Source organism: Phalacrocorax carbo, chromosome 23, assembly GCF_963921805.1.
Source record: "Phalacrocorax carbo chromosome 23, bPhaCar2.1, whole genome shotgun sequence".
Taxonomy (NCBI): Eukaryota; Metazoa; Chordata; class Aves; order Suliformes; family Phalacrocoracidae; genus Phalacrocorax; species Phalacrocorax carbo.
In genome coordinates this window covers 5215003-5239184 of record NC_087535.1, presented here as the reverse complement: position 1 = coordinate 5239184, position 24182 = coordinate 5215003, and the positions used below count along the sequence as shown (strand labels likewise).

General features: G+C 55.8%; 2 protein-coding genes across 4 annotated transcripts in view; both read left to right on the top strand.

Annotated features, from left to right (window-relative positions):
* KLHDC8A (kelch domain containing 8A) overlaps nucleotides 1–24182 on the top strand; it is a 176831-nt gene that overhangs the window by 116363 nt on the left and 36286 nt on the right. The window lies entirely within an intron of this gene.
* On the top strand, nucleotides 7775–22909 carry BLACAT1 (BLACAT1 overlapping LEMD1 locus). 3 transcript variants are annotated; one of them, XM_064472019.1, is made up of 4 exons: nucleotides 7775–8130; nucleotides 18567–18769; nucleotides 19081–19400; nucleotides 22804–22909. In XM_064472019.1, exons 1-2 carry the CDS (start codon nucleotides 7780–7782, stop codon nucleotides 18705–18707), a joined length of 492 nt encoding a protein of 163 aa, XP_064328089.1. In that variant the 5' UTR covers nucleotides 7775–7779; the 3' UTR covers nucleotides 18708–18769; nucleotides 19081–19400; nucleotides 22804–22909. The 3 variants fall into 3 exon arrangements, with proteins under 3 accessions (XP_064328089.1, XP_064328088.1, XP_064328086.1); XM_064472018.1 differs by having other exon boundaries at nucleotides 22477–22909; XM_064472016.1 differs by having other exon boundaries at nucleotides 19081–22909.

The window sequence follows — 24182 nt, the reverse complement described above, 5'->3', positions numbered from 1 at the left end:
GGCGGGCTGTGCGGGGCGCGGGAAGCTGTCGGCGGAGCGGAGCAGCGGGGATGCAGACGTGCGCGCGGCTCTGCGACCCAATGGGGAGAGCGCGAGAGACGGGAGATAATTTATGCACTAACCTCAGATTGGGGTTGCGGGCGGCCGTCCCCAGCCGGCGTGGGAGGGAGGCCTCTTCCCATCGCCCCTTCCACCCGCCTCCTCCCGCCCTGCAACCACACACAGCCACACAATCCCCTTACAATTAGGAAGACACCTATTCAGCACCGCTCTGGCATTGCTGGGCTTTTGTTCCTTCTCTTCTCTGCTGGCAGAGCTCTTCTTCCCCTCCACACGGCTGTGTGCAGCGCTCGGTGGTTTGTTAAGTTGCTTTTCATAATCTCCACCAAAGAATTGCAGTCCCGCTGAAGTCCCGCGATTGAGGCGGCGGGGAGGAGAGAGGAGGAAAAAAAAAAAAAGGCGGAAAAAAAGTAAGACAGCATTTTTTCTCTTTCTTTCTTTGTTTGAAGTCTTGCCTGGAGGAGTTGTGTGTGTGAGAGAGCGAGGCAGTGAATAGGAGCGGGTGCCCAGGCGGCACGCTGGGTGTACGATGGGCATTTGTAATGAGCACATGCAAACCGCACACGGCCACCTGCATCCGTCAGCCCCCGTGTGCATGCCTTACCTGCACAGCTCCTCCTGGGGACTTGACCTCTGCCGGCAATGCAGTTCTTTCCCAAAGAAATACAAGTCCTTTATCTGTTTATTCTGTACGTTGAAAATGTGTTTATGTATGTGTATGTGAATATTTGCATCTGTTCACACGGTGTTGTAGCTAATGCGCGGCATTCGCTTGCAGTAGTTATACTCTTGTCAATATATATATGGTTAGCTGAAAAAAACTGAATTCCCTTTGTTTTAGGTGAGAATTATCACCAAATAGTCAAAATTCACCAATATATGAATGTTTGTGTAGATGTGTACGTATATATTCATGTGTATTCACATGACTTATGTTGACACGCAATTACATACACCACATGTTAATGTACTTATCAGCTAAATTACACATAAGCTCTTTAACTGTTGGATTCCAGTATGAAGCATGCACTTGTATGAGTGTTCCTGTGTATGACCGTAAGTTCGTGTACATGTATGATAAGTTTTCTGTCTTACTCAGGTACCACACGTGAAGTGGGGGTGTTTGTGTAGGTCTGGGGATGTCTGTGTGAGTGCAAACACTTTTGCATTGTTTGTAATGTGTGTATAAAATCCGTGCATCAGCCGTGGGCTGCAGGCAAAGAGAAACTCTGCCTGCTGCAGAAGTGTATTTTTCTTTCTGATGAGTGTGAACTGAAGGGCGAAGAGCAGATTTGTTAGTGCTTGTGCCTTGCTGAATATCACTGAATCCTGTAAGAAAACGGCACGGAGGGCCGGTGTGGTCGGAAGAGCTGGATGTGCTGGTGGAACTGCATTTGAGCAATCCTTCCTCCGGCTGCAAACTTGCAGCTCCAGCACCAGTGCTGGTATTCGGCACAGCGGAGAGGGAGGCTCTCCGAGTTCTCTCCGATGAGGTAATCCCGAAGAAAGATAAGGGAGGTGGTGCATGTATTAACCTGAACGGTGATGTCAGCGAGGGGAAGGGAAATTAATTACTTTGAGATAGGAATTGTCTCGATTTCGGTGTCATTTGATTCCTGCCGTTACTTCAGACGTGCTGGGGTGCTGAAACCAAAGGGACTCCGGCGATAGGGTCCCGAGGGCTGGCAGGGTCTGGGGAGACCAAATGGTTCCCAATGGCTTGTGCAGTGATTTGGGAACCGGCATAGAGACTGTGTGTGTGCGAGTGCCTGGGTGCACCCGCCTGTCTGGGCTGCGAAAGCCCATTAAGGAGAATAATTTTCCTCTGCTGGAAGCTTCAGCGACAGCGAGGAGAGGGGCAGGCAGCAAAGCCCCCTGAGCCCCCTCCAAGGAGTGGGCTGGGGGTGCCCAGAGGGATCTGAGGGATGTCCCCTCCTGGCTTCTGCAGACACCTGCGCGTCCCCAGGGAGCGGTGGCAGACCTTCAGCAGCAGTGATGGGTGGGACCAGGGCTGGGACGGCTCCAGGCAGAGAGAACAGGCTCAGGTACGGGTTTGGGGCACCTTCACACTGCACTTGTGGGGGTCCCTGTGGGGTTCGTCTCCCCCCTCAAGCATGGCTGTCCCTTGGGAGGGAGCGGTGGGACCCTGGTGCCCTGCCCGGCAGGGTGAGCAATGGAGGAAAGGTCTCCAAAGTGGAAGAGAGACACTTTCTCCACCAGAATTACTCCTCATGCTAATAGGTGTCACATTATGTCACGAGTCCCCCGTGACTTGTCAGCAGAACATGACAAATCACTGGTAAAAGTGAACAACAGGGCCAGCAGAAGACGAAACACAAATATCTCACGTCTGCATCACCTTGGACCTGACACAGAGGATGCATCCACGATGCTGCCCAAGTCCCTCCACCCAGGCCATACAAACCTGCCTCTAGGCATGGATGCCACTGTTCGCTTCCCAGGGGCTGATCCACGTACTGTCTCTTATTCCAGCCCCACATTTCCTACTCGCAGGGCACGCTGCCCTCGCACACTGCCCATTGCACGGAGCTGCCGGTGCCGGCAGAGGACAGCCCGTGGGCTGGGGTCGGCCTGAGCTCAGCTTTCAGGAGGTCTTCCCTCCAGGGCTGCCGGCCCAGCACAACCACAGCAGAGACCCTGCAAAGCCCAAAGCGAGAGCAACTTTGACCTCTTGGTACCTAGACACAGTTCACCAAACCCTGGGAGGGTGTGAATAACTGTGTGAGGCTTAACCACCCCTCTGCCTGTGCAGGCGCAGGCGCACAACAGCAGCTGCTACGGGGGTAGACCATCAACCCATCCTGTTTTGATCCCAGTCACCCCAGCTCTGGCTAATCCTCTCTAGGTGGCAATGGGGAACATCAGTGGGGGCACACAGGGAGGATCACACCAGCCCCACAGCTCTGCCAGCACCCCAGCCTTCATCTACCACTTCTCCTTGCCCCACTGGCCTCACGCAGGCATCCAGAGGGGAATCCCCAGTGGGAAGCACACCAGTGCCCTGTGTTGCAGCTAGACAGGATTGCACAGGACCGCCTGGATGGGAATATCTCCCAGGAATCCTCTGTTGCATGTGCAGGACAAGTCATGGGGGGCTGGGGGCGTCAGTGCGGCCTTTGGGCAGGAGGAGCGAGCACAGCGTGGGGCAGCGGCGTTTGTAAACGAGGCTGCAATGTCTCTGGTTTGTGCCAGTGCAAATCCCCCGTGCCAGCAAGGAGAAGGAGCCTGGGTGGATATGGGTGGTTAAACCCCCTTCAAACACGGTGCGAAGGGGTGGTGCGGATCTGGCTGAGCGCTGGCGGCTGTCTCTGCTCCTGGCCTGGGAGGGAGCTGTGTCTGTGGCTTTACAGGAGCTGTTTGAGCTTGTGCGTGTGATGGTGAAGCCACATGCAAAAGGGGTTTGGGAGCTGGTCTGCAAGGGGAGAGGAAGGGCACCTTAGCGGGTCCGCTTCCCCCAGCTCCGCCAGTCGTCAGTGGATTCAGCCCTGATTTATGATGGTGGGAAATGGGTTGATCTCTTTTCTTCCCGAGCTTGCGCCCAGGGTGACGTCCCTAGAGTCACCAGAGGCAGGTTTGAGCCCAGGAAAGTGGCTCCCCAGGGGAGTCAAAGAGGCCACACTGGTGTGGAGGTGACGGATACGCTGCCTTAGCTTTCTACCTCTGGACAAATGCCCCCGTACCCCCACGGGGCTCTTTCCTTGCCTTCCCTCTTTAATTCCTCCGCCTCTTTGTTCCCTCTGCTCTAGTGGCTCCCAATCACTGAACCGTCCCCTACAGCCTGGCAGTTTCCCTCTCCCTCCATTACCAAGTCCAAGTTGCTGGAGATCCCAGGGAGCAGCGCTCGCCCTCCTCGCACGCCCCCGAGCGAGGGAGGAGCCCTTGCAGAGCTCAGGATGCTCGGGCTGCAGCCCCCACCTCATCCCCTGCCTTAGAGAGACCGTTGCTCATCAGCCCTGCATGCTCCTCCAGCAAATCTAGACAAATCCCCCCTCCCCGGCTGCTGCAGCATCTCCTGCCTCGCAGCCCAGACTTAATTACAGCTGGGGCTGCGGGAGCTGAAATATCTGTGACCAGGAATGTGCTAAAAGGCCCAGGAGGATCTTGTTAGTGAGTGACTTACCTGGATTCCCGAGTTGCATTTGCCCTCTCTTAATGGGCTGTGTGGCAAATTGATGGCTAGTTTGCAGGAACAGATCTGGGTCATTATCTCATCCCTTCCCTCTCTGCCTCTCTCATCCCTCCACCTTGAAAAAAAGCCAGAGGAAACAGCATCGCTCTGCGGTGTGCGGTGGGGCTGAGCAGAGGCAGAGCGGAGGGGTTTGGGCTTGGGCAGGATCATACGGGCTCTGACTTGGCACACACAGGCCTTGGGGTCCTGTGGCCAGATGTGCCCCTCCAAGGGTGGCTTGGTTCACCTGCTGAGGACTGATTTGTTGGTTTGCAGAGCACAGAAGCACCAAGGGTTCAAACAAAATTTAATTTATTCTGAATTTTTTCCGCAAGCTGAGAAACAAAGCCACCTAGGGTTGGAGAACATTTTATTTCACCTGGACAAAAACCTGTCATTACATTTCCAGTCACCTAAACCACGTATTTTTGGTAAGAGTGAAGAAGAGCTGGAAGTGGCGTGCTGTTCCAAATGGAAAAATGGGAAGGAAAGGTTGCAACTCCTCAGAGCTGGTTTTGTACCCAACGCCAACTGCTACAAACTAACGGGATTTGCAAAATATTCCTCGGGGCTCAAACCTGCCTGTTCCAGCAAGAACATTTCTGCTCTCCAAAGCAACCTCAGGCAACCCATGGAAAAGCCAGTCTTTCGGGAGCCTGGTGCCGGGCTGAGCTGTGCCGGGGCAGCCGGAGCCCGGCTCTGCACGCCCTGTCCCCCTCAGCACCTCGCCAGCCCCAGTTTCCCTACACACGTCCCTGAGTTAGGAAAAGCCAGGTCCTGGAGCACTGGTACCCGCCGGAAGGGGAAAGCACATCTCAGGGGCTGCCAGGGCGATGGGGAGAGGCTGCGTGAGCCGTGTCTGCTCTCCTGGAGAGAGGCGGGCTGAGCACCCCTACGGGCACACCGCAAAGTGCCGAAGTAGCCAGAAAATGAAAGGATTTCTTTTCTCTCCTTAAAACAAATCAGACCAGTTTTAAGCTGTGTTCTGGAAGGGGTGTGGGACTGCGTGTGCACCTGCAAAACTAGGACTATTTTGGCCCTTCCTGAGCCCGTGGGTTTTCCGTGGCTGCCAGAGCATCCTGTGAAGGGAACCTGGGATCCGTCTGGTCTCTCCTTCATGCAACGCTGCAGCACTCGCAGGCGAGCGGCAGCTGCTGTGCACAGCCTGCGATGCTGCGAGTGCTGTTGTTGCCGCAAACACGGATTTGTTGAACACGTCTCTCTGGCACGTCTTGATAAGGGTGTTGTAGACAGTGTGGTCTCATCGTCAGACGCCTGCTTTGGGGAGTGATGGGGAAGCAGATCTGCATTGCTTTCCTGAGCTCACCATTGAGGATGCGCTGCGTGATCTGGGGTGTCGCTCAGCTTACCTGCCCTCCCCTTTTTATTGCCTGTAAGAGTTGGGGGGTTTATATAGCATTCTGGAAAGATTTGGGTTATATTTGATTTGTTAAAGCAGCTATCAATACAAAATCAAGTGATGAGAAAGCTGATTAAAATCCATAAATAACCGCAGTATTCCCTTATCTGCGGAACGTACAAGTGACAGGCAGGGTGCACCTTTAGCTGTACAGAGCACCGATACAACAAATGCATTCGAGGCTCCTCTTCCCCAAGTAGATGTTTCTATAAAGCCAAAAAGTCCAACCATAATGACTTGGAGGACAAGGTAATGCCTGCTGAAGGCTGGGAAATGACATTGTTACAATGACAAATATTCTCCAAATACCCAATTCATGATCCTGGGCGCCTTATAAATGTGATTAGTAGATCTAATCTTGCTGTGCTGGAGCCAGTTGTCAAGACAAGCTTCAAAATGGATCGTTGCCCAACTCTGACTTCAACTGCTCCCCAAGTTCTAATAGGTAATGTTTAAAAACTAAACAAGAGTTGGGTTCTGCCCTGCCCTGGGGCACGACCCAGCCTGTGGTGGGGAGAGAGGGGCTGGGGAGGGGGGACTGCAGATGAACCCCTAAAAGAAAGGCTGATTGCTCCTTCTTGGGATGCAACTAGTACGGATCTCGGTGGAAAACAAAATCCTATAGGTGTACCTGGCTTGGCTGGTCTCTGTTCTTGATTATCTACGTTTGTCCATCTGTCCATCCATCCTTTTCATTTCAGTTGTCGGGTATGTATTATTTCTCTCCACCTTACAGCAGGGATGGAGGCAGCCCCAGAGAGGCTCTGTGCATGTCTCAGCTCTCCCTGCATCCAACGCATGGGCACGGAGCAGGGGAAGGAGGGAATGAGCCCTGGGAGGAGGCAAAGCAGTGCTGAGAGCCCTTGGCTACAGGGAGGCTTCCTCTTGTGCTGTAATTTTGGATACTCTTACTTACTTTGGGTACTGTCATGTGGGCACCCCAGGGGCCTGCCTGCTCCAAGGCGATGCCCACACATGCCTCTCTGGGTGCCCGTGGGAGCTGCCAGGCACAGGGTTTTTCTGCAAACCAGCTGGAAAGGCAGGAAAATAAGATTTCCAAAAAGCACTCAAGTGCTTTTTGGGAGCTGGGATGGTTTCCAGCCAGGTTGTCACAGCATCCCAGTGCCCCCCGGGACTGGCAAAACTGGGCTAAGTCCTGAGTGCCCCCGGCTCCCCGGGGAGCGAGGCAGGTAGCTTGCCGAAGGCAATGAAGTACTTTTGAAAGCACCGCTCTAAGTACAGTGAGTCTCTAAGGTGTGTTTGATGCCTTTACCCAGGATTTTCTGGAGGATCCCAGTGGGGACGTGGTTTCAAAGCAAGCTGGTGCTGCTCAAGCTGTTGCACTTTTGGGGCAGCCTGGCCGGGGTGAAGGCTGCAGGGATGTTGTGAGAGATTCCCCAAGCTCCCGCTCGCCTTCCCCACCACCCAACCTGCCCAAACAGCCCCCACCTCCTGCAAACCAGCGCCTGGGACGAATAGCACGGGGGAGGCTTTGAGCGTATCCAAGATACAGCGGATTTGGGCACCCTGTCAAATGTTCTCATTGTCCGACCCTTGTCCAGACGCCAGTAAAACCCTTTGGGAAATTCCCCCTCCACCCAGCGCACCGGCTTTAATTACAGAAGAGGAATGTGAGGCGCAGAGCCCTGCTCCTCCCGCCTCTACGCTCGGCTGAGCCGCCCACGGCAGCGCTGGGCGCCCGCACGTATCCCCCCAAAGTTTGAGGTCTGGGAGGGTGGTGGGGTTGGGGGGCGGAGGGCAAAGGCAGAGGGGCTGTGGGGAAGGACGGCAGCGGAGGCGGGCGCTGGGTGCCCCTGCCCGGTGCTAGCGGGACGCTTCCCAAACCCGGGGTGACGAGTGGGGACTTGTCCCCCCCGTCCCACTCTGGCAGCAGTACCCAAGCAGCAGGACATGAGTAATATACATCCCACTGGGGGAGTTAGATCAAAGGCAGTGAAGTAGATACAAGAGGTTTCTGCTTCACAGACCAGAGAGGCTGCAGTTCAATAGCGCCTTTGTTACCGGCTCTCCAGAGCTGGGGATGGAGAAATACCTGACCCCCCGCTCCCTCCCTCCGCTCCCGGCCCCTCGGCGCACAACCATTTCAAGTATGCAACCGTGCAGTGAGGCTCGGCGGGGACGTGGGGACAGCGCGCTGGGGACGGCAGCGGGAGCAACTGGCAAGGGAGGGATCAGGGCTTCAAAAATGAGACACACACCCCCTCTACTCCCCCCCCACGTAGCTGGCCGGGGCTCAAAGGAGGTGGGGGCGGCTGCCCTGGGCAGCGCTTGGGCACCTGCTTCCCTGAGCATCCCTGCGGCACCTGGGTCTTGCTGGCGGGGGCCGGGGAGGCGCGGGGAGCAGAGGATGGTGCGGGCCATGCCACGGTGGCTGCCATCCCAAGACCCGTGCTGGCTGGCATGGTGCCCTTCCCGTGGAGAGGATGCCACGCTGCCAAAGGTGAGGTCAGCCGCGCTCGGCCGGCAGCTCCGGGCCGTCCTCGGGTCCCTGCGGTGTGGTGTTGGGCTGGCGGTCCTCAGACAGGCACGTGTCCCCGTGCTCCAATGCTGGGAAGAGCAGCCTGGCACCTGCCTTGGATGCAACCTCCTTGGGAAGGTCTTGGGTGCCATAGCGGAGCCACAGGGCCATATCCCAAAGAGCCATTAAGTCTGGCTCGACAGATTTATCCCTTGAATATGTAATGTGCAATGAAATTGGGGCTGTCTCCTTACTTCACCCATGGGACCTGGGGCTGGGTTGGTGCGGAGCTGGGGGGCAGAGACCCACGCGGGGCTGCTGGCGTGCACGCAGCACCCACGGGCACGCGCAGGGGAATTTGCCTGCAGAACTGCCTGCACCCAAGGGCATGATGCCGGGGCCAATTGGTGCTCCTGCAGAGCTGGGTGCCTCGGGCTGCCCGTGGGGTGCACTGTCCTCTGGCCGCCACCTGCAGAGCAAAAGAGCCGGGAAGGGAGCGTGACCGTATCAGAGGGTGGGGTGCACAGTGGCCTTTTTTTCTTGTCATTCATATATAGGAGTTAAAAGAGGAAAGAGCTTGGGAAAACACCAGTTCAGGGCTACCTGTGGCCTTCAGAAGTTTGGTTTGTAGGTCAAAGTCATGTTCACTGCTATTACGAACCGCAGGGTGCAAAATCCTACCTACATCCAAACCTGATTGCTGTATAGTTTTAGAAGCATTGAATTTCCCAAGGATTCTTGCTAGGGCAACAAGAAAGGGAGTTTCCTAGACTCAGTGGCAGAGCTGACCTCATCAGCTCCTGGCAATTAGCAGTCACCGTTGCTGAACGAGCCGGCGTCCTGGCAGGGGAAGAGAATAAAGGCAGAGGCCAGTGCTTTCCCAGGGAGAACCTGGGCAGTTTTGTTACCACCAGAGGAGCTCCCCAAGGTGTGGGGAGGTACAGAGGCTTTTGCTAAAGAATAAGGTCTGTGTCTGGCTCTTGGAGGAGCTGCTGGAGCAGCTGCTCCCCATGAAATGCGTCACCTTGTCCTGAGATGCCTTTTTTGTAGGTACGAAGACGGAGGCTCCTTCAAAAAGGCGCAGGGGAAGGCAGCAGCGGGGGAAGCGAGTGGGAGGCGGGTTTGCAGCCAGACCTTTCTTTAGCCCTTTGTCTCAGCCGACAAAGGCAGGTCTGTTGGATGTACCTCTCGCCGCTGAGCATCCGCCTCTGCAGCCAGGTGAGCTGCGGGGGCAGCGGGGTCAAGGGAAGGTTTTCTGTTCCCAGTTCTGCCGCTGAGCGACTCTGTGACTGTGGGCAAGTCCCTCGTTAGCCCTAAGGGTCAGATTTACAGAACAGCTACAGGACAGGATACAGCTTTACCCCACGGTGAGCGCTTTCCCCCTTGCTTGCAAAAGGGATTTACCCTGTGGGATGCTGCAAGGGAAGCAGCTGCCGAAGAGCAAGGTCGTCTTTATGGGAAGGGTCACTTGATCTGCAGGTGTAAATTTGTGCTGCTCCATTTGCAACCAATCCAGTTTATAACTCAGAGTTTATCAGGTTTAAAAGCAGCACAGGAAGATGTGATGGGGAATACCTAGCACTTACCAACAGCGATAAGGTGTAGCTGTGGCCAGGACAATGGCAGAGTGAAAATAAACCATTTCAGTGTCTGCTGTTTGGGCAAGATGCCATTGATCCAGGTTATGGCGTGTTGTCTTTTAAGCATCACCTCTGCTGCAACAGACTGCTGTCCCTGTAATCACAGTTCATTACAGCGTTTGGAGCAGAAAAGGCAGGGCACCGGGTCCTCCTCCCGGGGTCAGGCCACCGCGCTGGCAGGCTGCTGCTGAGGGGACAGACATGGCAGGTTTGGCTCTCTCCTTCCTCACCCGGGGTAACCCAGGATAAACCACCCGCGATGCCACGGTGCTGAGAGGTGATGGGGGCAGAGGCCGTAGGGGTGTTGTGGGTGGGAGATTCCCCTATTTTTGTAGGGTTGAGCTGAGGGGCTGTGGTCCCTGTGCAGGGATGGAGCAGGTCGTGCTCCCAGCTGGGCATGGGGAGGGAGGACATCTCAGACAGGGGCTGCTTTTATTTTTCCCTCTTTCCCCTTTTTCCTTTTCTTTCCCCAAAGACTGCTGGCTTATCCTGGGTAAGCCCTCTGCTGTGGTCTATGGCTTTTTATTCCTATGTGATTGCTTTTCCTAACTCATGTAGGGCGAAAAGCCATGGGCTACACAGAGGAGGGACTCCACCTTCCAGGCACCTCTGCAAACCGCACGGACTCCTGATCCCTTTTTAATCACCCATATTTATTTGGTAACAAATAACAAGTGAAAGGGGGCATTGAAGCCTTGCAGGGCCTTAAAGGTTTAACAAGATGGATGGGGCAGGGGGTGGTGAGCAGAGGGAGAGACAAAGGGGGACGGGGATGGCGGGGGGCACGGCCTTTCAGGCGCCGCCATCCCCATTCAGAGCCGAAAGGGCGCTCAGCGGCGCCGGGTGCTGGCAAAGGGGGCTGCGAGGGCGGTGGGAGCTGCTTTTCTTTGGTAGCGAGCTTTTCTCACACGGTTCAAAGCATCCCCACCTGCAGCCCGCAGAACAAAAGCATCAGGCGGAGACCAAGGGCATTTCCAAGGGCCTCGGCACTGTCTTAACCCGGCACCGAAACGTCTGCCAGGTGATGGCAGGAGCCCTTTCTGCTGTTGTCGGCTCTCCTGAGCAGGGGCTGACAGGGGGTTGAGAAAAGCCTGGGCACCTCCAGCCCTGTCTCCCCACCACGCCGTGCCCTTCCAGGGATGCTGCAGACCCGGCGGGTTGCTCAGAGCTGGAGCCACCCAGTTTGCACCCGGCAGGATCCGTCCCCGCAGCGCCCAGAAGGCCAGGGTCAGCCCCGTGCCACGAGGACGTTGGAAGGGAGGCAGCGGTCGGGAGCGCGTGAAAAGGGCAGGTTTAATTATACAGTGGGACTTGGCAAATTTGCACTTTTTAAACATGCAAAGGCAGAGTCTTTGAGCACGGCAGCCTGGCAGAGCTGGCCTGGATGGGCAGGAGAGGAGGGCACTGCTGCAGACCCCACCACCGCAGACCCCACCACCGCAGACCCCATCACCACGGACCCACCACCGCAGACCCCACCACCACAGACCCCATCACCGCAGACCCCACCACCGCAGACCCCACCACCGCAGACCCCACCACCACAGACCCCATCACCGCAGACCCCACCACCGCAGACCCCACCACCACAGACCCACCACCGCAGACCCCACCACCGCAGACCCCACCACCGCAGACCCCATCTCTGCAAACCCACCACCACAGACCCCACCACCGCAGACCCCACCACCGCAGACCCCATCTCTGCAAACCCACCACCACAGACCCACCACCACAGACCCCACCACCTCAGACCCCACCACCGCAGACCCCACCACCGCAGACCCACCACCGCAGACCCCATCACCACAGACCCACCACCGCAGACCCCATCTCCACAGACCCTGCCACCTCTGTCAGCACCCAAACAACGTCCGGGGGTTACAAACCACCCTCACTGAGCAGGAAGCGAGCAATTTCTCTGTTGTTTTTTTTTTTTTTCTCACTTCCTGAGCTTTGAGTCATTAGGTGTCAGGCTTTTAAGTTTATTTCACAAGGCTGGAATGCATCTTTAAAAATAATAGTCATTGAAAAAAATGAAAGCTGAGATTCAGCTGTAATCCCATGACTCAAGGAGGTGTGGAAGGAAGAAAATCATGAAATCCCATGAGTTCCAACAATGAAAGCATGAGAGCTGGCAAGACTGTGCCACATAAATCATCAAAACTAAACACCATCAGTCAAAATGAAAGGAATTAAGCCAATCTCACCAGGCTGTTTTAATTATTTTTTAATGAGGATTTGCTCATTCAGAAAATTCACCCATGACAATGGCCGCCCTGAGCCATTCACGCCGAGCAGGGCCCGTCCCTGCGGCGGACACGCATGGCTTGGCCCTGCCGCTCCCGCCCCGGGGCTGCTCCGGACCTGGCGCAAGGCCGGGGATGGGGAGCGCGGAGCAAGGGTGCCACTAACCGCCAAGAAGGGGAGATCAGGGCAAATTAACCAAAAATACACAAGAGGCCCCATTTTTTGCCATTCGCTTTGTTGCAACCCAGAACACTGGGCTGGGGAAGTAATGAGCAGCAGCTCATCACTCCGCTCCCGGTGGGTCAGTGGGGGCTGCGCTGCGGTGGCTCCCCGAGGGGGGCAAAGCCAGGGGCATCACTGCATGCACTCCCACAAGCACTGGGGGAAAGAGCTATCGGGGAGCAGAGGTGCTGGGGCACAGACTCCCTCTCTGAGCGGCAATTGCCGCTCATCAAGAGACTGCAGAGGGATGCTGGAGCGGCAGCGGTCCCCATTAATATTTCGGTGGCTGTTGGGCAAAGCGGCTCAGAGCAGGATTATTGGCAGCCTGTCTGCACTACGCTGACGAGATACTCCACCCCTGATACTTGCTCTCACTACCCTTTATGCTATTGATTTTTCTTTTAGCAAGGCAGGCACTAAGCAGGAAAGAAACGGAGGGAGCACGAGCCTATGTGTTTCTGCGGTTCTGTGCTGAAGAGCAGCCGGGCCAGGAGGAAAGCGAGTGGGCACATTGGTTGGGGTGTCTGGTGGTCAGGAGCCAGGGCAGGCGGCTTTCTGCCCAATCTCTTTCTCCCTTGCCCTTGTTTGTCCAGCTCCAGTACTCCCTGGCAATGCACAAGGGCTTAAGCAGCGAGATTTGACTTGTGGTTTTCAGCCTGTTTGATCCTCAGGGGTACACCTGACCGGGGCTTGCGGGAGGCGAGGGGGGAGACATGCACGGGACAAGTGTTTCTATGAAAGCCCTGCCATGCAGAAGGTATTGGCAGAGACCCCTGGAAAAGGTCCATCACGGAGAGAAGATGCTGCCAGCGCCAGGTGAGCTCTCGGCTTGTCCGGCATCCAGCTCCCAGCAGCAGCTCCAAGTCACCTTTCAATTAGCGCAGCCTCTGCCTGCGGCCCCGTGCGGCAGCGATTACTGCCCACGTCCAGGGCCAGGCAAAGCAGAACCCCTCAGCTGCTGTGCTTATAAAACATTCCCAGCATTAAATAAAACAGAAGATGAGATTGGCATTTTCAAGGCATCTCAGAGGACTCAGGCACACGTCTATTTTTAAAAAGGCAGCTATTGAAACCCCATCCCTGGTCCAGAGAAGCGAGCTTGAGGAAGAGCTGCTGCACGGTACTGCCAGGCAGCTCCATCTCCAAAGGTGCCTGGCAAAGATGCTGGAGCAGTTGGACCCCCCCAGCAGTCCCTGGGCCTTCCTGAGCTCCAGGAAGGAAATGTGCAGAGCAGGACAAGCTGCTAATTACAGATAATAACTGCCATTTATGAGTGAGGCATCCACCGTCCCTGGCTTCCTCCAGGAGCTGGGTGTGGAGCTCCCGTATTCCAAAGCTGCCGGTGGGAGAGGCACAGGCTTGTCCTGCGCTGCCCTGCGGGGAGGGGAAATTGCAGCCGCGTGCCCCGACACAGAGCCCCCACGCTGCCATATCGGCCCCCAGACAACCCTTGTGGCAACAGCCCTAATTTTGGCTTCAGGAATGCGAGGGTTACCTGGGTCGTGCACAGGGCACCGGCTCCCGAATACTGCCGGGGCGAGCAGGGGTTGCTTCCCACCTCACAGCACACGGGATGGGGTCGCTGCCCGCGCAGGGCTCGGGATGGGGTTTGCCTCCTTGCAGTGTTGATGGTGCACTGGCAGAGCAGCAGAGGCAGCACCAGCTTCTTGCTGGGTCGCTTGGCCCCATGGATGCTCGTCCCAGGAGATAACTTGGGGAGAGAGTGCCAGTTATTAATATTTTAAATACAGCCAGATAATAATGAACTGAAAAGCCAGGATTTTTAATCAAAGCTGTGATGACACCCAGCCCTAATGGGACACAGCGGGACGCCCAGTGCCTCACCAGCAGCACCCAGCCCCCGGGAGGGTTGGTGCACACACGGGGCTGCGGCACTGAGACCTCCTACGGAGGGGATGATGCTCAGCAGGAGCCCAGGGAGATTTTAAACCTCAGCCCTTGTGCAGGATGCCCAGAGAAAGACCAGAGCATTAAAAATCACGCTGCAGCCCACGTCCCCAACAGGCAGACCCACCCACGTGTGGGTCTGTGCTTTGCACAAGCGGCTTCCCCAGGGTTTGATCCGTGCCTGGCTATGTGATATTATCGTTGGGTATTTACATGCCCTTTGCATGAGAGGGTTCAATTCCTCGAGTGCTGATCCCACACGAAATCCACGTCACTTGGCTGCACCAGCGCTTTTGAGAAAACCTGCCCCCAGTTAGGCGGCTGAGACCTGGAGGAGGTTTGCACGGACAATTCACCAACGGGACAAAAAGAGACAAATCCGGGACTTGCCGGGAATTATTTATTCAGCTCTGCTCTCGGTGGGGAATTACAGATGCGCCGGTTGTGCCACAGAGCACCTTCCTCCTCCCGTCTGCTTGGAAATGGGTTATTTAGTAACTGGTGAGGCCACCGGTGCTGAGTCAGCCCACAGCTAATGAACACCCTGGCTGCCCATTTGAAATTTATTGCACCTATTAATTACAACCATTAGCTGCAGCCAGTGAAATTTTTATAATGAGGACCCTTGCGACTTTGCCTTCCTAGCAGCAAATTAACTGTGTGGGGGGAAGAATCAATGGGATCAGCATACTTTACAGAAGCGATGTTTTAATTAGCGATTCTCTGCAAACATGCCAAGCAACAGCTTCTCTGTTCATTATCTCTCCTTAAAGGGATGGTGCTTCTTTTCAGGTTAGTTTTATCCCGGTCTCGTCTCCTCTGTTGTTGGGTTTCTAATGCACTGCTGCTCATTATAGAAACTGCTTTGAAGTTGGTTTTATCTTAGGTCTGGTTGTAAGCAGCGAAATGTCCAAGGTTTGGTGTGTGTGGGGGGAAGCAACCCTAGGAAATAATGGTTTTGAAAGCTTGGCTGAAAAATAGCTAAATTGGATGGATCCTGTGGCTGTGAGGAGGAGGGGGACAGGGAGTGTGGGAAAGGGGTTGTGTCCCCTCAGGGACAGGCGCAGAGAGCCCTGGGGATGTGGGACCTGCATCTCTGATGCTTAAAAAAGAAAGGGCTGAAAGTGCCAGGCGAGGCTCCCCCCGTGCAGGGAGCGTCTGCGTCGCACGGAGCTGCCATGCTTCAGAAGAAAGTCTCTGCAAGTCCCGTGAGCACAGCGCTGCGGCCCCAGGTGCTTCTCCGGGGGCTTTTCCAAGGGTGCCTGCTCAGCAGAAGTTAGAAAACCAGGCTGGTGATCCCCAAATCGTCACTCCTGAAAATCCTGGCTGTAGAGGTGGACGGGCTAGCTATCATGAGAGGCAAATGAAATGAAATTTCTGGGAACTTTTCTACATTTCATTACAAATGATTTCATTCCATTTGGTTCCCTGCAAAAATATGGGACCAATTTCCATTGCAAATGATCCCATTTCTCAGGAAAAAAACAACGCGCTGGCGGCAAAAGGCAGCTTTGAAATTCAGGGTTTAAAATGCAAAAATTAATGTTGTTTTTTTCCAGCCAACTAGCTGAAAGTTAATTCAACGGTGTTTCTCAGAAATAGAAAAGCTGGGGCAGAGTAAGAAAATGAGCCGAAACGAAAGCGCCTGGTGCCTGAGGACACCTTCCTGGCTCCAGCAGCCACTGGTGTCACCTGGCAGCCCCAGGCCATCCCCGCAGCAAGGCTGTGCCGAGCTGGTGCCCAAGGCAGCATCTCCAGCCCTCACGCCCCAGCCCTGCCTGCACCCCTGCCCGCACCCCCGGCTCCCCCTGCCCAGGACCTCCCCGCCTGAAGCTGTCCCGTTTCAGCTGCCAGCCGTGCTGGTGTGAGCTGCCCGGCTTGCCCAGTGAAGCCCGGGGAAATGGGTAATTGCTGGGCTAAGGAATAGACTCTGTCCAGCTGGTTCAGAAAGACATTTTTTAGGGCTCAGGGAAAGTGACATTATTAAAGTGAGCATGCTGATTTCAGACAGCTCCCAATTCATCACTGTGACAGTGACAAACACGGCCCGAGGTTATGCAGTTGACTAAAGAGAATTCTCTAGCTTTACATTTTTAATGCTCCTCGCATTTTCTCTGCTGCAGTGGAGTTTTATCCAAAGGATCTTCTCCCTTGAATAGAAAGGGCAGCATGGGTCTGTGAAGCATGCCCAGCCCTTGCAAATCAAGCAGGGCTTCTGTCATCACTGCCCAAGCCAGTTCATTTATTTTTTAATTATTCCTTGCTCCTTCAGGATCCTTTTTCTACCTTTTCAAGAAGAACAGGAGCGTCAGCCTCAGCTGGGCTGCCTCTATTCTCCAGGGCTCATTCATCATTGTCTGCTGCCTGAATGGGAGGCAGAGGGTCAGCCTGAAAAGCCTCCGCGTTACAAGCTCCTCTAAATATATCAATAGCTCCCTAATGGACGCTGGGGTCCCAGCCGGACCGCCCAGGCTCTCGGGGTGGCTTTGTGTCTGCAAGGGGGGACGGCCAGGCAGGGCACGGGGGGGGATGTGGGGTGGCATGGGGCAGCGGGGACGGGCATCCGCGGGGACCGAGAGCTGCTCAGCCCAGGCTGCCTGGGAGGTCTGGTGCCGACGTGTTTGCCTGGTTAATCCGGAGGAGCGGGGCCAGCACTGGGTGGGAGGGTGGGAGTCCTGCGCGGGCGAGGGAGGCGTTTGCCAAGTCTGAGTTTGGCAGTGCCGGCTCAGACCCAGCGTGCCAAACTGGGGTGCTGGCTCCCAAAGGCTTCTCCCTTCCCATTGTCCCTTCCCCGCCGGCAGTGGGTTTGCTCCGCTCCAGCTGAAGCTGGGCAAAGCCGGGAGGGCGCAGGGGCCGGGAGGTGAGCGGCCCCCCAGCCCAGCGGGCTGGCCCCCACACAGCCCCTCCACACCAGCCATTCCCTCCAAAATCCTATTCTCAGGCTGGTAACAAAAAGCAGCAGCACAAAGAGAGACGCGGAGACCTGCCGCTATGCTGAGAAGCCATTCAGAACAGGAGACTCATTAAAGAGCCTGTTGTCATTATTTGTGAGCTCCAGAGGTAGCCTTATTTAATTTGGGAGCTAGTAGACAGGTACCCAGATGGCTGGGGAGGGGGGCAGCAGCAGAAGTGAATTAAATGGGATGCCTCTCGCTGCTGCGTTTCACTTTGTGCTGCAGCTTGGGCCCCTTGGAAAAAGGGAAAGCGGGAAGGCAGGGATGTGGCATCACCCCCCTGCAACATCACTGCTGGTGAAGAGCGTGTAGAGATGGGGGTCCGTGGGCCCCACCTGCTTTGGCTTTTTCCCCTGTGGTTAATTTTCTCACAGCTGTCCCTGCTGTGAATTAGGGCTGCTCCAAACTCTGCCAAGGCTGCAGGCAGCGGGCTGGGGGCTTTCAGCAGTGCCTGGCTGTTGGGGGGTGTCACTCTTTGCTTGCTACTCTCAGTGGCTGTGAGCTTCGGGAGGTGACAGTACCTCCTACACTGAGATTTCCACTTGGTCCTCCAACACCTTGAGCATTGTGCCCATTTCACAGATGGGTAAACTGAGGCCCCGACATGTTCCCTGTCTGTGCTGGTGCTGATGGGGAGCAAATGCCGAGTCCAGGCACCGCAGGATGCTCCAGGCAGTGACCATGCTGTGGGTGCTGCAGTGCCGCTGCTCTCTGCACGGCTGGAGGATGGCACAGTTGTGGTGGCGAGGACAGGTCTTGCTGGGCAGTGCGACGCTGTGCGGGCTGGGCACGGCTCCCATCAAGCACCAGCACTGCCTCTTCTGGGGCAGAGGTAGAGCTGGATATCTGCAAGCTGTACAAAAGCTAAAAATTGAAGAAGGGAGCAAATAAATGTTTAACTTCAGACAGTATTTCTGCGAGTATTTGTTATTTATTTAAAAAAAAAAGAACAACAGCCTTTCATTTACATAATTACATTTTGCAGCTGTTGGGCCATAATGTGGGCTGTGCTTTGGGGCATTATTTTATCCCTTGAAAACGGACACAAAGAGAGTGAACTCTGCTCTCAGCTGTGCCTCATTGTGCCATAACCGCTGGTGCTGCCTCTGCGCCGGGGCACTCCCAGGGCACCTCACCTCCCGGGCCCTCGAATATGCATTAGGCGCTGCAAGCTGTCCCCACGTCTGTCCCGATTGTTCACTGCTTCGAGGAGAGGGGCTTGGGGAGGGGGGAGTTTTAATCTCCTTGTCTTTCGCTGGGAATTTGGGAGTGCGTGGCTGGGGGCCTCAGATGCGGGGAAGGAGGGGGAAGGGAGATGTGTGCCCATGCAGGGTGATGTTCCAGTTTTGTGATTCTGGGGATCTGTCCTACGCCCTCCGTCCTGCCTGTGCATCCCCCATGCACCTGCAGGAGCTGCCCTGACTCCTCTCCCTGTCCCCATCAGGTCTCTGGGGGTGCTTCCACGCCTCTCCTGCTCCAGGTGATGCCCCAGTTCACCTTTGCTTGCTTCTGCGGGCTCCATGGCTTCTGCAAGATGAAGAGGAAGAAAGAAGAGTCGAGCGCAGAGCAGGAGACAGCGGTGTGAGGAGCAGACTTGTGCGTGTGCCCTGCCGAGCCATGCCCTGGGACTCCGTCCCCTTCCCATCGGTATGCTGGGACTGCCGGGGGGACGATTGCTGCCTCCTTTATTCTCGCCTCTCCGCTGACCATCTGGGCCCTGGGCATCCCCCTCTGCCTGCACTGTCTCGGGGTGTCTCAGGGGGCTGGGGGGCTGCTTGGCCGAGCCGATGTGCCTGGGATGGTGCTTGGTGGGGGAAGGGGAGCCCTGGGGCTGAGCAATGGTTTTGCTCATTGATAGCAGCAGCAGGCTGGGAAGAGCGTGGAGGGAGCTGGTTAATCTGCTCTAACACATAAATGTGTGCAGCTTCTCTCATTTTCTCTCCCCTCCCTCTTCCCAGATACTTGCGTGGCCAGGGGAGAGCCGAAGCACGGGAATGACCTTGCCGAGAGGCAGAAGCAGATGCTGTGGATGTTATCCAGGTGCTGCAGCAATTCTGCCTGGACCCTTAGCCCGGCTGGGTGCTGAGCCCTCGGGACCCAAGCAGCCAGTGTCAGAGGGACCCTGCATCCTAGCGGGGTAGAGGTTTCCCTCCTGGGCGAGCCAACCTGCCCTTGCTCCAGCAAGTCTCAACAGACAGACCCTGAAGGGGTTTTCAAAAGCCGAGGCCAGACCTTGTCCTTCCTGAAGTCATAGTGCCGGAGAGGCTGGCCCTGGCTGGTAAGTTGTCCTACTGCTGCAGAATTGGCTGAATGCAAAAACAAGCTGGTTTTGGGTTTGGTTTTTTTTTCTAAAGTCTGTCCAAAGCAAATCTCTGTGACCCCAAGAAGCCATTCTCCATGCCTCTGCCCTGCCTGGTCCTGCAGGTGCAGCGCACCAGAGCGTTTTGGAGACAGCAGACACACCGACCCTGCTCAGACACCGCTCCCTGTGTGACCCGTGCAGACTGGGGGCTCCCACACCATGTGGGGAGACACCTTGGTGCCTGACCCCCACCCCCTGCACACCTGAGCCTTGACGCTCAGTGGGAGGTTGGTCTTTTTTTGGCAAATAGGCCAAAATCCCTGAGCTTGGGGCACCTGAGATTCACTCCAGGGACGTTTCTAGCACAAATGTGTCCTCCAGAGCAGAAATACTTTTATTCTTCCATACTGTGTTTCCCTTCTCCATATGGAGACCCCCTGAGCCTGGGTGGGTCTAACCCGCAGGGTTAGACCTGCTCCTGCCACCATCTCCTCCTGTGGTGGTCGAGCATCTGCTTTGCGTGGCATGGCCATCTGCACGGTCCCTCTCTCTGCTCCACTCTGTCTGTTTGTCCTTCCCACCCACCACTGAAGCCATACGGGAGCTCCCTGCATGCAGTGCCTTCCTGGAGGCATCTCAGACAGGGATGCCTGCTCAGATACCCTCCAAACAGCCCTGGGCTCTGCATGCTGGACAGCCAGGGAGGGTCTGTGAGCCAGGGAACCCCAGGGTTTGGGGACCGGTGCTTGGGTCTTGGTGCCAGGTTCCCCATCCCTGAATGGACCCGGTATTCGAGATCCCATTTCAGGCACCAGCAGCTGCAATGGCCCCAGTGCTCCCGTTTACAAGCGGTGCTGGAAAGCAGCAGGGACAGCCCCTTGGAAAGGGTAAACACTCAGAGGCAGCTGTGCCCGCTGCCCATCAGTGCAGGGGGATGTTGACTTGAGGAGATTGACACCCCTGAGGAGCCCCCGCTGCAGGGGATGAGCACACTCGGAGAACAAATCCTCCCCCCGCCGCACCGTGATTAACTGGCTCGACCTTTCCAAGGTTTGCCCAGTGCTCCCAGACTGGATTTGCACTGGGCAAACAGAGCTGTATGTGCCACTGACAGCTCCCCTTCGGAGGAGATTTGTTGGCTCAGCCAACATCCAGAACCAACACAGCTATTATTTTATCTTCTTATCCAAAGGATTTAGCACAAAAACCTGAGCCTGTCCAGGAGCACCAATAACACGAGGTGCAGCTGAGGAGCTTTAAATCCTCTCTGCTGGGTGCCTGTTGTCCGGGCTGCGGTGGGAAGCAGCTGACTGGTGTGGGATGGGCTGCTCGGAGCCAGCTCGGAGGTGGCAGCCAGCCGGGACCGGGCACAGGGGCACAGACCGTGCATGGTCTCCGTGTGTCAGACCCCAGGATCAGGAGGCTCGGAGCACTTTACTTTTTCCCCTCTTTAAGCCCAAATGATGTGAGCTGGGGAATCCAGCGGTGCAGCCCTGGGGCAGCGTTCCCAGCTGGGTACGTCCCATCTGGGCTCCAGGCTGCAGCACGGGAGAGGGCACGTGAGGTGCCCTGCGAGGGGCCCGCCAGGAGAGTGGTCCAGCTCCCCTGTCATTTGTCACCATCGAGCTCAGCAGATTTCAGCCTGGCTTGCACAGATCGGTGGAAAACACTGTGGTTAGTGCCGGCTGTAAGGTCTCCTCTGGGACCTCTGGGGCTGCATCAACCTTTTACTTAGGCAGTGCATGAGGAGCTGCTTCGCCACAGCACTGAGGGTGTTTGAGGTTAATGCTGATGCACCCACATTTTGGCTTCGTTGAAGGTCCCCCATGCCTGGGGGTACATGAGCTGGGTCCCTGCTAATAATGATTTGAGCAGGGATCACCCTTGTCAGGGCAGCTTGGAGAGCTGGGGCTGTTCTGGCTGTGGGTACACGCTCCAGGGAGACTGTCAAAAGCAGAGGTTTGGGGAAAATCATGGGCAGCTTCACTCACTCAGGCTTTACAGAAGCTAAATTATTGCTCTGGGGTTGCAGGGGGTTGGCCCAGTTCATTACTGTGTAACCTTCGCTGCTAAGCCTCTTGAATTGCAGATCCATCATGGTTTGGCAGTTAAAGATGTGCCGCTAACGGCCGCCCCAAGATTTCGTGCCTACGTGAAGGCTCGGCATTGCACTGAGAGCAGCCCTGGAGATGAGGCTGGTGCTTCAGGCGCTCCCAGTTGTGGCAGGCGTCCCGCAGGCTGCTCTGGGATGAGCTGGGAGCTCTCCTGCAAACACACCATGTTCGCGCTGTGCTTGCACTGTGCGTGCTGTGCATACAGAGTAGATGATGCACACACCGTGCACACACTATGCACGTGCTGTACACGGCGCACACGCTATGCACGCACCGTGCACACACTATGCACGTGCTGTACACGGCGCCCACGCTATGCACGCGCCGTGCACACGCTATGCACGTGCTGTACACGGCGCACACGCTATGCACGCACTGTGCACACGCTATGCACGCACTGTACACGGCGCACACGCTATGCACGCACCATGCACACACTTTGCACGCGCTGTACACGGTGCCCACGCTATGCACACACCGCACGCGCCGTGCACACGCGCCCTGCGCACCCTCAGCGCTCGCTGCGCGCCGGACGTGTGCGGCACCTCTGTGCCTGCTCAGGTTTCCCCTGTGTCTCCAGTAAGGGGTTCCCAAGCCATGGGTTTATGTAGCACATACAACTGAGACAGGCAGACATTCACCCACGCTCACCATATATGCATTCGAAAAGACAATAAATGAACCAAGTGCAGTATCAATGTTAAAGCGCTCGAGCTACAGTTATTTTTGAAGAGAACTCCCCACCTCCCTGGATGGATGTAGCTCTCAAAGCAACAATCTGTTTTCCACCACGGCTCTGAGCAAAATGGTTTGCTCCTGGATTGACCTCTATTGTGTTCATAAATGGCTCGTGGTGCTTTCTGATTCCCCCATCATAATGACTTGACCTCTAGATTTATGGCTGAAGGTCCTTTCATCTGCACATTGTTTCCCACCAGACTCCAGCCTGGCGCTTTTCTGTAGCAAACCTGCCAAGAGCTGAGCCCCGCGCTGCTCGCCCCTCCGAGCCGCCCAGCCAGCTTCCACTGACAAATCTGCAGTGGGCAAAAGCAAACAGGTTTGTTTTTTTCTCTCTTTCCAGTGGCAGCATTTTAATAGGGCAGCGTATGCTTCTGAGCCTGCGAAGGCTGGGAAGGTGACAGCTCTTGTCACAGTACAAACACTCTCTCCCTCTCTCTCTCTCTCCCCCATGTTTGCACAACCCCTGGTATTTTTATAAACTAGGACTTTGCTTGTTGTTCAGGATTTCCTCTTGCCCTCCCCAGCGACAGACACCCTGCCTTTGACTCTTCCACCCGGCTTTCGCTTCTCTACTCCAGAAGCAACCAGACCTGAGCGATACTGTAGTAGATAAATCTTACTAACGTCAGTGGCAATGAGCTATAAGCTGGTCCTCTCTGCCCAGTGGTTTCCAAGCGCTTTTCCGAGGCTTTTCCATCTTCTGGAGAGAGGAAAGGAGACGCAGGGACCCCCCACGGCTGAGCAGTGAGCCCGAAGCTGAGGCTGCAAAATGGCCCGTGTCCTAGCTGCTCATGTGCGTCCTTGGGGTAAAGAGCGCAGTAGAAGCATGCGACACGTAACTTGTCCTCTGCGTTACAGAGCTGGCTCAGTGCACAGCCGGGCTCTCTGCAAATCCCCCGTTACAACACAAGCCTTATCTGTACTGCGGGTTCCCAGGGTTTATGGAGGGACCCTCCACCTCCGTCCCTCCTCAGGAGGAGGAGAGTGGTGCCCCCAAAAGATGCGTTTGTTCCCACCCGCAATAATCCTTCTTTAATACTATTACACTAAGGAAAGCATCCAACTTCCCTTGAAGCGGATGGGGGGATGCACGGAGGAGGGAGGCCCCTCTCGCCGCAGGCTGCAGCCGGTGTCTGCCCAGGCCACGTCCCAGCCAGGGCTTTGGCGGGGTGAGTCCTGCAGCTCAGCCCCTTCCCGTGCACCCCGAGCTTTTCCTCCAGTGCCAAAGTGCTGGAGCGAAGCTGGCAGCAGCCAGCGACATCGGCGCACCAGCCCTGGGTATGGAGAAGTAACATCGTGTGAAATGAGGAGCTGCCTGTACCAAGGGTTCAGGGTCTGGAGCTGATGCCGGAGTGTCAGGAAAAAACAGTTTTACTGATCAAAATAACCAAAGCGTTGCCTTAGGCTCACTTCCAAGATAGGCAGTGTAGCCCCTTTTGTAAATATTGGCTTACTTGGGAGCGAGAGAGCCTACAGATGTTTATTTGCATGACAATAGCCGAGTTGGGGACCAAAACATGTGTGTGCGGGGGCGCGGGGCACAGCCTCCATCGGCAGACGGGCTGGTGGCGGAGGTGGTCCTGCCAGGGGAGCTTGCTCTGCGCTGCTTTCAGATGAAGAAATGTTTGTGCAGTGAGCCGGAAGGGTACGCGCACAAATTATAGGAGGCAAGCCAAGAAAAAAAGCTGCAGCTTGAACTCTCATCTTGTAACACATTCCTAAAGGTTTTGCTGGAGATGTGAAAAAGGACCAGAAAAATAACCCCGGTGATCCTGAGGCAGAGACTCTGCAGCAGGATGGACAGCTTCCTCCCAAACCCCCCGCAAGCATCAGCTTGATGTAGTGCGTTGGATTTTAGACGAGTGCTCTGTTTGCTACAGGCAGGGCAATGTCTGCATCCCAG

Bases quoted from the DNA above. Each gene is read 5' to 3' on its own strand.
- BLACAT1 (XM_064472019.1), top strand. From the start codon at position 7,780: ATGCAACCGTGCAGTGAGGCTCGGCGGGGACGTGGGGACAGCGCGCTG. The intron at 8,131-18,566 runs GTGAGGTCAGCC...TGTCCCCATCAG, and splicing joins AGGATGCCACGCTGCCAAAG to GTCTCTGGGGGTGCTTCCAC.